The sequence below is a fragment of the Pelophylax lessonae genome, assembly GCF_965119305.1.
Source record: "Pelophylax lessonae genome assembly, chromosome: 2".
Lineage (NCBI taxonomy): Eukaryota > Metazoa > Chordata > Amphibia > Anura > Ranidae > Pelophylax > Pelophylax lessonae.
In genome coordinates, this window is record NC_138769.1 from 556,356,524 (window position 1) to 556,368,879 (window position 12,356).

The 12,356-nt window shown below is 38.8% G+C and overlaps 1 protein-coding gene across 1 annotated transcript; it reads right to left on the bottom strand.

Moving 5' to 3' along the window:
* Positions 1-712: 712 nt before the first annotated feature.
* On the bottom strand, positions 713-8,363 carry RHEBL1 (RHEB like 1; the record flags this gene model as incomplete). Its single annotated transcript, XM_082245860.1, has 8 exons — positions 8,291-8,363; positions 4,877-4,948; positions 4,720-4,787; positions 4,551-4,633; positions 4,277-4,333; positions 2,434-2,481; positions 2,246-2,330; positions 713-802 (listed from the first exon to the last, which is right to left on the bottom strand). Exons 1-8 carry the CDS (start codon positions 8,340-8,342, stop codon positions 713-715), a joined length of 555 nt encoding a protein of 184 aa, XP_082101986.1. The 5' UTR covers positions 8,343-8,363.
* Positions 8,364-12,356: the final 3,993 nt, after the last annotated feature.

Below are 12,356 nucleotides of genomic sequence, written 5' to 3' on the forward strand. Positions count from 1 at the left end.
AGCTGCTTTTTTTTTTTTACAGAAAACAAACTAAGACTTTGAATACCTACTCCGATGCACCTGGAATGGCCTGGGGTTGGGCTTTAAAAAGAGTTAAGAGAAACTGCAGCATTTCCAGGGTACTACAATCACCACTAAATATAGAGGGACAGACCCCCTTTACAGTAAAGAATCTGTAAATGTCCCACTCCTGGTTACAGAAATGGACAAAAGTGAAAAATAATTATATAAATACAGCTTATTTTGCTTCAAACCCACCCTCCCCAATACATAGACAAATAGATTATGTAACAGTTTAAAGTAGTTCACAAAAGATTCTGTAACAGATCAAGTCAAGTAGTTCAGAGAAGAGGGAAACAAACCATATACACAGCAATGTAGCACTGCTGCCTATTTGTGCAAACTGGCTATTAAAGATTATAGAGGCCTCATATCAGAGCTGCAGCCAGGTCTGTAGTTTGTGCTTTAGGGCATGATCACAGCACAGGACTGCAGAGTGACATAGGCAGAACATGGTTCACAGCAAGCTTATCAAAAGGGAAAGTAAACTGGACAGAAAATGATACACTATTCCATGTATCACTCTTTTTCCAGGGAACTGCATTGATTGGTGCGTGGCTTTACATTCATCCCTTTGGACACATATGCCAGAAGCAGCCAGTAGCACATTGTGCAGAAGCTACTGGCTGCAGTGATGGCACATTTTATTTTTTTACATGAAGCTACATTTTTTTTCATCGCTGAAAGATCTCTCCACACGATCAATTTCCTCAATGATTTTAGTGAAGATTTGTTTGCTTTTCTGCAACAGAAAGAAAAAAAAAAAATAATTAAGACACCATGCAGAGTCTGATTGTCAACAGAACACATGACTTAGTGGCGATTAGAAGGAAACCAGTGCTGAGAGAAATCTTGGCATCTGCCACTGCAGTCTTCTGAAATGCTACTTGCTGAGCTGCCATACCAAATTTAAATGTCCAGTTCTAAGTTACCAACCTGGAACAAGCATGAAAATCAGTTCTGACCATTTACTGTATGCTTGTTTCATGTATGTGGCCCAAAATGTGTTGAAGTCAAAAGAATCCTTAAGAAACCGACACATTCAATATAGAATTTTTTTTTTCCAGTTACTCTACTGCCCCCTTGTAAAATCCAGAGACCTTTTGCCATTATGCTAGGCAAATCATTGTCTGCATAGCTTGTGCTGGATTCCCAAAAAACCCCACACCCAAAACACAATAATTTCTTCTAATGGAAGAAGTACATATTCAAGGATCTGGTCTATTTGGTGGAGCCTATGGGCTACATCGACGGAAGCCACTATGCTGTAGTCTTTCAATGCGAGAATGTTGCCATTTTGTTACAGCCTCTTACTAATGCCTGGTGTGTGTCAATTTCTTTCACCAAACCCCCATTATTATCCATGCACGCTAAAAACAAATGTAAAGCTTGGGATACATGTACAGTAAACCCCCCTCCATTGCGGGGGTTACGTTTCGGACCCAGCCGTGAAAAGTGAAAATCCGCGAAATAGAAAAACCCTATTAAAATGCATTGTAGGCATGTTTTTTTTACTGTCACTGTACGTGTAAAAGCATTTTAAAAGTCTTTAAAAACACTTTTAAAACAATAGAAACTAATTTAAACACATAAAAGATACTGAGAGACATAGCAAGAGCTATGGAAAACACAAAAATATTTCATTTTTAATGATTTATATAGTAAAATAACATTACAAAAAAAAAAAAAACGCAAAATACCGGGACCGCAAAAACTGAACGGGGGTTTACTGTAGACACTTTCACAGATTTCTAAGATACAAGATGTATAACATTGCTGCATAAGAGTCTATGTGGTAGCTGCAGTTTTTTTGGTTCTATTTCCGCGCCCTCCCCTTCACATCTTCATTACATAGAAGGTTCTTTAGTTTTTGAAGAGAACTGAGAGTGTCATACTAGTGTGGACATTTCCTTTCAGTACACAAGGAAAAAAAAACAAAAAAAACACACAACAGGAATAAAAATGGGACAGACTGAAAAGGGCAGTATATTCATACACCCTAAAAATACAAAAAAGTGCGGGAGCCATAGAAGGTTAAAGGAAAAAAAAAAAAAAACAGTCTGTACACAAACTAAAAATCACAAACAAAATGGCCAACCATTTACCTTTGTTTGTTACAAACTAAAATCAATCTAGAGCAATGCAAGATTCTGCACAATTGGGAAAAAAAAAAAAATGTGTTTACCTCTGGGTCTTTAGCAGAAACTTCCATAAATGCAGCACCCCAGGAATCGGCCAGCTTCTTGCCATCTTCTACTCTCACTTGGCGACTAACAAAAAGAAAAAACACCATTTTTTTTTTGGACAAAGACATCTTAATTGCCAAAATTTTAAAGCCAAAAAAAAAAAAAAATATATAAATAGGAAAATTACCAATGGGCTGGAAGGTCATTCTTATTCCCCACAAGAACAATTGGCATGCTGGAAAAAAAAAAAAAAGCAAAGTTAATCACCATTTTCAATTCATATTTAACCAAGTGTCCAAATAGTAAAAATGTTTAGAGACAGCCAGCCACATCTAGTGCTAGCTCCCCTGTTGTAAGGGGAATACGGAGGGGTGAGTGCAATACCTAGTGGGGGGCCACGGGTATAGGCACTAATATCACCAGCACCGTAACTAGTTAAACATCACTGGAATTAATCAGATTACATTGCTTGATACACAGCACTGGGAGTAAACTCCCTATCTATCTAATCTCTTTTGTGGTATTACCTTTATTTTAAACACCCATAAGGACATTATTGGATAGCACTTTAAAAACACTGGTACCCACACCCCCTGAGGAGGGGCATCACTGTACATACCCATACCACAGTAAGCACTTTATCTGTCAAATAAAGTTTTATACATCACATTCCTGGGCACTATTATTTATTCTGCCATCAGCCGCACTTGCACTCAGCACTTGGGCAAGGGCATTGGCACATGCCAACCAGCATCTCACTTGGCATGGTGCACTTAAAATGAATCTATCATCTATTTCCAAAACTCACTGTATGATATTATGTGTATTGATAGATCATATCACCTTTGATTATTTGGAATTATGTTGGATATATATTTTTAGCCCACACTATATTACATATTGCACTATTTGGCATTTTACCCCTAATTCCCTTAAGCATGTAGCGCCATATACCAACACGGTTTCTCAATTTCATTTCTTGTATCACTGGACCTCCAGGGGTAGGTTGGTGGCAGCTCACACCTGACAGTTATATTCACATACACCATAGCGCTGGTCATACCCGATTCTTTTAAAAGAAAAGATTAGGTGACAGGGGCCCCATACTTTAACTGAAAGCAAAAATAAAAAATAAAAAAGGGAAACCCGACAAATGATACACTTCTAAAACGTGCAAAATCTGCTTTTATTGCGTTGCTGGAGATCCATAAAGTTAGGAGTTTTACCTACAGGTTCATACCCAACTCAGTGGGGTTAAGTCTGAAACTGTACTGCCCATTACATTTGAAGCTTACGGTGTTGTTTTTCTAAAAAGGTAATGTTGATGTAGCCTGGAGGTCTGTTTTGGGTCATTATCGTGCAATGGTAGCTTTCTCAGCAGAGTGTAGCCACCCAATTTTACTGCTTCCTTGTTCAACTGACTGCTCAAATGGAAGGCTTTCGGGTTTAAAGGAATACTAAACCTAAAATCCATTGCTTGCAATAAGGTCAAAAGGTTTTCAGTTTCCCTGTGTGAAGAGGGAGAGGGGAGAACATCAGTGCTGTGCATGGCTGCATCCATTCTCCTCTTACTCTTCACACAGCATTCAAGCAGCAGGAACCATTGGCTCTTGCTGCTGTCAATCAAATGCAGTGAAGAGCAATCAGGGGGGCAGGCCTAAATCCCGCTATGCAAGTCTGTGTGGCTCCAAATATATGGTGTGTGCTTGCTCCCGACCAGTGTATGTCTCCATAGCAAATGGCATGCTATGGGGACACAAGAGGAGGAGCCAAGATCACCAACAGGGACCTAAGAGGATTGGGGCCACTCTCCAGTACAATGCAGAAAACACACACCACAAAGCTACCTGGAGAGAAACAGGACTGATCAACCATAAGCGAAGAATGTTGCTCAGAATGGACCACTTTAAAAAGCTTGACTGGGCAGCCAACATTTTAGGCTGTACTGACATCCTCAAAAAATGTTGCAATCACATCTGCTGGTTTGCTATAGACAACCAGTGTTCACACAGGAAATTTGTTTAACTTACAGGCATTTTCCTCTTCTATCCACAAGCATTCTGTACAAACCACTTGCGATCTGAAAGCTGGAAAAAAAAAAAAAAAAAAAGTATACACATTAGTCTTGTTTTTCCCCCATCCAAAAGGGCAAACAATTAGAAAAAGAAATTAAAAGGGAAAAGTTAAGTTGAAACTGGACCATAGGAATGCATGACTATAGTACCTCAGAAAGATCAGTAGGGGGAGCCAGAGCACCATATAAATCATCAATTTACACTATTTCCCAAGGGAAAGTCACCTTACCTTCTTTCGCAAGCCACAGAATAAACTACAATGTATCCATGAATGCCAAAAACAAATGACTGGGGAAGCAAGGAATACTCATCCTGTTAAAGAGAGAAAAAAAAAAGTCACCAATAGCCACAAACTAACTAAGTCTTTATAAAACAGCTAGAGACCAACAATAACTCACCAGGCCTGCTGTGTCCAACACATCCAGTTCAAATTCATCTTCTCCCAGTGTAAAAGTCTTGCTCCAGGCTGAGGGAAGACATGGCCGGATTATTGAAAATTACATCAAACTGCACCACTTTAATACATTTACATAAAAGCCAAGATCTCAAACTTACTGCGTTCAATGGTGGGTTCATAGACTTTAGGAAACTCCTCTTGGACAAACTGCGCAGCCAGTGAGGATTTACCTGTTAATGCAAACAAATAAAAATAAAGTTTTAAAGTGGGCGTACAAAAAAGAAAAACACCACCGCAGCATTGCATAACACACAAAATTGCAATAATAAAAAAAAAATTTTTTTTTTATATATCTATATCTATATCTATATCATACACAGGAAAAGATTGACTCAATTTTTTCTTATTTTTTTTTTTTTTTTTAAACACGGTTTTTAAGATATTTTTTTATGCAATAATTTGAATGCACTTTATTGAAGGAGAGCGCTGCACTTTTTTGTGACTATATATATTTATTGCATTTACTACAGGTGGTTGGATGCATGGTGGTGCTAGCTGCTTCCTATAATATTTACACTGGGATAGTGTGGACATTTTTTTCCCCATTGCATAACACCATACCGGGAAATCTTTCCATTGTCAATACTTCCCTTTTATGTAGAAAATGGTGAACATACTAGCTAATGGGATTAAACATTAAAGATGAGCTCCAAGGACATTATAGTGACTATACCATGGAAACACCAAGCCCATTGTTTCAATAGACAATTCCAGGACTGGGACTTTTTGGGAAACTGCAGCTTAGGGCTGGGCGATAAAACAATACCGATAGGTATCACGATAGTCCCGTGCTCGATAGCAATAAAAGGCTTAGAACGATAAAACGAAAAGTACGCTCCGACGGGTTTAAGCTTTAAAAATGGCGCCGCCCGTCACATACATGTCACCGTGCATGCGCCGCCGCCGCTCAGGAGAGGCCGGGAATAGCCGAAACTACATGAGCGGTGGCGGCGCGTGCGCAATGACGTGTCGGCGCCATTTTTAAAATGAAGGCGCTTCTGGAACAGGTAAGTGAAACGGCTTCACTACCTGCCATTATGCAGGGCTGCGGGCACACTACAAGGGATGCAGTGCTGCGGGCATGGTCTACCTGTACCATGCCCACAGCACTGCATCTCCTGTAGTCTGCCCACAACCCCGGATCCTCCTGTACCATGCCAGTACCCTGCATTCTCCTGTACCATGCCAGTGCCCTGCATTCTCCTGCACCATGCCAGTGCCCTGCATTCTCACCCTAGGGTCCTTATTTTAAATGGGTAATAAAAAATATCAATAATTATCGATATCAACCGATATGAAACACTGATATCGTGATACAGTTTTCAGCCATATCGCCCAGCCCTACTGCAGCTATTTTCTCATAGCAGTTTCATCAAATCATCCTAATAAAAACTCAACTGCAGTAACCATAGCAACCAGATTCCTTCCCAAAAAACTTGTTTCATTCATAGACTAAAAGGGGGGAAAAAAAAAAAAAAAAAAAAAAAAACTAGACTATGGGATACTACACAGGATCAGAAGTACTGGATTTAATAAGGCTGCTATTGGCTACATGGTGCCAAGGTTAATGTTCTTATTAATGAAAGGTTGCTATGGGTTACTACATCGGATCACTATTGCACAAGGTTGTGATGAGTTACAAGTTGCTATGGTTACTGCTGTTAAATCATAAAAACTGTTGGAATGATGTGGCTATGGGCCATCACCAATAACCATTAAAGCTGCCATGGGTTACTGAACTCCGTTCTTGAGCAAGGCTGATTCATTCCAACGAGATCACACCAAATTTCTGTATGTATGTAATATTTACAAACACTGCTCATGGTGCGCAAATAAAATAAAATAAAATAAATAGGCACACATACTTGGCTTGGGCATAGGCTAAAAGACATGAATACAAACCACTGTACATCACATAATGCACTGTAGGCATTTATAACTTCTAAGGCCCGGATTACAGGGGTGCACTTTTTGCCACACTACTTCATATGTTAGGCACGAGAAAAAAAAAAAAAAAAAAAAAAAGAGTTTAAAAAGTCCTGCCGGCTGCATTTTTTTTTTTTTTTTGGTGCCCAGTTAAAAAAAAAAAAAAAAAAAAAAAAAAAAAAAAGGCACCTCATAATGTTTTTTTAAATCACATTTCCAAATCCCCCAGTGAAAAAAAGGAGGGGAAAAAAACCCCACACCAAATCCAAACACACAAGCATTGCATTTTGACATAGTGCATTTAAAAAGTAGAAATGCAGTCTCAAAAACACAGCGTTAATAATAATAATTATTAACTCCAGTGTGAACAGGCCCTTTAACATGTGGGATTTGGGGGAATTAAAAATCCCACAAAGAAAAAAAAAAAAAAAAAAAAAAAAAAAAAAAAAAAAAAAAAAAAAAAGGGGGGGGGGGGGGGGAGAAGTTTTACTAGAAATAAACCAAATATTAAAAAAAAGTGTTCCAAAATAATATGAACCCCTCAAATACACACATACCCAAATTATTACAAACAAAAACACCACAGAAAAACAATACTATGTACGATTATAAATAACTAGAAACAAAATGCTATAAATAAAAGTAAACCTAAAAAAGTAAATAAAAAAAAAGTCTTATAAATGTACCAATATGAAAGATAAATAAAAAATAATAATTATATATATATATATATATATATATATATATATATATATATATATACATACATACATACATACATACATATATACATACATACACGATTATATTATAGGCCTTTTACACACAATACTCCTGAGCATCTTCTACAAAAAAAAAAATACATAAAATAAAAAATACCCCCCCCCCCAAAAAAAAAAAAAAAAAACTATATTATGAAACACGCCAAAATGAGGGGGGGGGGAGAAAAAAAAATATATAAATAAAATAATAAACATCCCAAAATATATTAGAGGAAAAAAAAAACCCACACAAACACCTGGTTTGGCTGCCACAACTATTGAGAGGTTGCTATGGGTGAGAACAATGAAGGGATTGTAGGAGTAGGGATGATGAAGTTGGTTGCTATGGGTGAGAGCAATGAAGGGATTATATGAAAAGGGATGATGAAGCTGGTTGCTATGGGAACATGGGAACACCCCCCCCCCCCCCATCTTGGCTCACAGATTAGTAGGAGATAGGAGGGGGGGGTCTCCTCACACACAGCTTGCCCTATGCATAGAGTCATCAGCCACCACCCCTCCCCCACACACCATGGTAGCCACCGCACACATAGCAGTCGCCCTCCCCCCTCTGATCACGTATCTCACAGGAAACTCTGCTGACCCCCCACCGCGATCAGATCGTCCCGACACGAATTCCCTTCCATAGCGCCACCATATAGCGCAGCGTTTTCCACATCAGGTATAACAGGTAGTCCAGTCGGTGCCGACCCATGTATGTAATGTAAAAGTTCCTCCAACCACCGTCAGGACTAGAGCCCGACTCAGCCCCAGCCACCATACACATACAGGGGTGACTCCATCCCGATCACACAAGCGACCTACCGACTGTGGGGTATCCGAGCATCACCACTTTACGGTGCCTGACCAGCGGCATGATGAAGGCGGAGTACGGCTTAGACTGTAGGGAGAGATAGCAGAGCCCACTGACCACAGCTCTGTACACAGGGAGACCCTTTCCAATTCACTATACTACCCCACACCGCGGGTCCTCTGGTCAAATACAGCACGCATCACAGCGGGCCGCCCATTTGGAGCCCCCCTGGCCAATCACGCCTCTCAGCCCGTGCCGATTGGCCGTAGGAAGCTCAGGTAACCAATGTTGGGGGGGATGAAAGGCTGCCGCCGGTGCGTTCATTGTTTGGGTTAAAGGAGAGCGCTAGCACTCCGAGCGCTGTGATTGGTCATTGCATTACGTTATGGTTTGTGATTGGGAGGCGCTGGAAGAGGGACGGATGGCAACAAAGCCATGTGTGTGTGCACGAGGGAGCTGCGTGTGTTGTTGTCAGAGCTCTGAGGGGATCCCGGATTAGGAAGACGAGTGCAAATCACAGGAGCCACCATTCTAACATTACATTCATTCATTGTATAATCTCTTCCCGCCATGTTTAGTGCTGGCTACACCTGGGCCAGGTCAGTGCCTGGGAATAGACTGAAGCCACAGGATCGCCATGACTGCCAGCAATATCAGTTCCTTGTCAAGTATATATAAAGCCAATCACTAACATCAAACTTTTCTCATTTTATTGACTGCATATTGGTGACTTAAAAGCAGCTGGATGAGGTCTCAAAAACGGCCCCATTTGTATTGTATTGTTGTCTATGGAGCAATGCGTAAAGATCCGTAATGCAGCGATGCGTTCATCATCCAAAAAAAATAAAATGTATGTGTATATGCTTGTATATAATTGGATATATGTTATATTATTATTATATTATATATATTTATGTGTATACGCTTGTATATCATTGCATATATGTGTAGATTGCTGGGAGTTTGAGAAATAATTCACACATTTACACACATGTATGTAAGGTATTAAGGCATAAAGCCCCGCACACACAATCAGAATATCGTACAAAGTACCGTACCGCTATCTAAGTGATCGTACCATATTCTAATCGTCCGAAATGATACAAAGGGACAAACACAACATTGTTTTCCTTTAATCACACAGTTTTCATCTGAAAATACAATACAAATACACTACAACACATTACATCACAGATTTTATCTCTGTCAAATTTTCGCACTTTAGTAATCTATTCGTTTTCGATATGGAGATTAGCATCCGATAATCACATTGTGTGTACTAAGCTTACCTTGTGATTTTTTTGCCAACATGATCCTGCATATATATAAACTGTTACAACTTTCTACAGCCGATTCTGAATTTTCATACGATTTTCGTATAGTGTGTAGAGAACTTTCTACAGCCGATTCTGAATTTTCATACGATTTTCGTATAGTGTGTAGAGAACTTTCTACAGCCGATTCTGAATTTTCATACGATTTTCGTATAGTGTGTAGAGAACTTTCTACAGCCGATTCTGAGTTTTCGTACAATTTTTATATAGTGTGTACATAACTTTCTACAGCCGATTCTGAGTTTTCATACAATTTTCTTATAGTGTGTACATAACTTTCTACAGCCGATTCTGAGTTTTCATACAATTTTTATATAGTGTGTAGAGAACTTTCTACAGCCGATTCTGAATTTTCATACGATTTTCGTATAGTGTGTAGAGAACTTTCTACAGCCGATTCTGAATTTTCATACAATTTTCGTATAGTGTGTACATAACTTTCTACGGCCGATTCTGAATTTTCATACGATTTTCGTATAGTGTGTACACAACTTTCTACAGCCGATTCTGAATTTTCATACTATTTTCGTATAGTGTGTACATAACTTTCTACGGCCGATTCTGAATTTTCATACGATTTTCGTATAGTGTGTAGAGAACTTTCTACAGCCGATTCTGAATTTTCATACAATTTTCGTATAGTGTGTACATAACTTTCTACGGCCGATTCTGAATTTTCATACGATTTTCGTATAGTGTGTACACAACTTTCTACAGCCGATTCAAAATTTTCATACGATTTTCGTATAGTGCATGCACAACTTTCTACAGCCGATTCTCAATTTGAACGGACAAACTCCAAAATTTTTCTTGTACGGGAAAAAATTAACGATTTTTGTTTAATGTGTACCATTTTCGTACAATTTTTGTACAGAAAAAGTCAGAAAAGAAAGACTGCGCATGATCAGAAACAATAAACAATAAAAAAAAGCCTTTGTCATACGAGAATTTTCATTAATCGGTTCCAATTTGCTATGAAACAACGAGGAAACTCGGACAATCGTTCGCCCGATTTTCTTATAGTGTGTACCCCACTTAAGGATCATAGCCAAGCAGCTAGCATTTCAGGGGGCTAGCAACAGCAGCCGCCAGTTTCCTTCAGTACAGATTTCCTGTCTTTTAGCATGGCAGCTCTTCACAGACTTCTGGGCTTCATATTCATTTTAGGATGAAGGAATGCTTCCATCAGAGGCTTCTGAGATCAGTATTTTTCTTTATGAGTCCCTTTATTGTAACAGACTAAAGGCTAGTACACGCTATAAGAAAATTGGGCAAACATTTTCATCCAAAGAAGTTTTGTACAATTTTCGTATATTGTGTACACAACTTTCAGCAGGGACAAACTTCAAAATTTTTCTCGTACGGAAAAAACTAACAATTTTAATTTAATGTGCACTGTTTTCATATGATTTTTCTACAAGAAAAATCAGGAAAAAAAAAACTGCGCATGATCAGAAGTAATAAGCAACAAAAAAAAAGCCTTTGTCGCACGAGAATTTTCGTATGAATTTTCGTTCATCAGTTTCGATTTGCTGTGAAACAACAGGGAAAATGGGACGATCGTTTGCCCGATTTTCTTATAGTGTGTGCCCCACTTAAAGCCGGTCTTTTAACATGGCAGCGATTCACCGACGTCTGGGCCTTATATTAATTTCAGGATGAGAGAATGCTTCCATCAGAGGCTTCTGAGATCAGTATTTTACTTTATGAGTCCCTTTATGGTATCAGACTAAGGACGTTAATGGGCAGGCTGAACGTACCAAGTTGATCCATCAACTTGGATACAACCAACCTGCCGGATTCTCATACAATTATCGCTAGCAGCTGCTATAGCCGCTAGCAATAACCACTGTCTTCCTCCCAGCAGGGACGGCTTCCCCTGACCTCCCCTGCGTCAGGAGAAGACAATTGCTCGGCAGGATTTCCCTGTCAGCACTGTTTTGATGGGGGAATTGTGCAAAACAAATTTGCACCGTGTATGGCCAGCCTAAAGCCTAGTACACACGTTTAGACTATTGTATAAAAAATACTGCTTCAAAGGGATAGTATGCTTTCATCTGAAATTATCCGAAGGGACAAACTAACATTTTTCTCATACATTATTAGATCATACTGTAAAGAAAATCTGTAAGTTCTGTATATTATTTTATTCTAATTGATATGTATTGCACACTGCACTCATTGTGCACACGGCACTTATAATGTTGTCATTACATGTTTGCACTCTTTCCAGTCCTGATTAGAATTAGCCTGCCTATGTTACGCCCTTTGCTACCATTAAAGTACAATTGTAATATTAATGTGATACCTATGTAATCATTTTTATAAAAACCTTCTATTGCATCAAATAAAACAGAAGTTATTTTTGGAAAGATGCGGAGTGTATCTTTTTCTGTCTGTCCCCTACTGCAGTAGTTATTCATTTGGAACTAGTAATCAATATAAGGGTAGGAGTTGCCTATCTAAACATTTCAAAAACAATAAGATTTTAGTTTAATCGGTACAGTTTTCATCTGAAAAAAGAATACAAATACATTACATCACTTCCGAATTTTTATTCTGTCGTACGAGAATTTTCATACTTTAGTAACCTGTTCATTTTCGATATGGAGACATGCAAAAAAAAAAATAAAAAATTGGACGATCATCCGATAATCTCATCGTGTGTACGAGCCTATAGGCAGTTGCTGATCTTCACTATAGCAAATCCACATGTATATTTACCACAATACAGAGCTTGTTG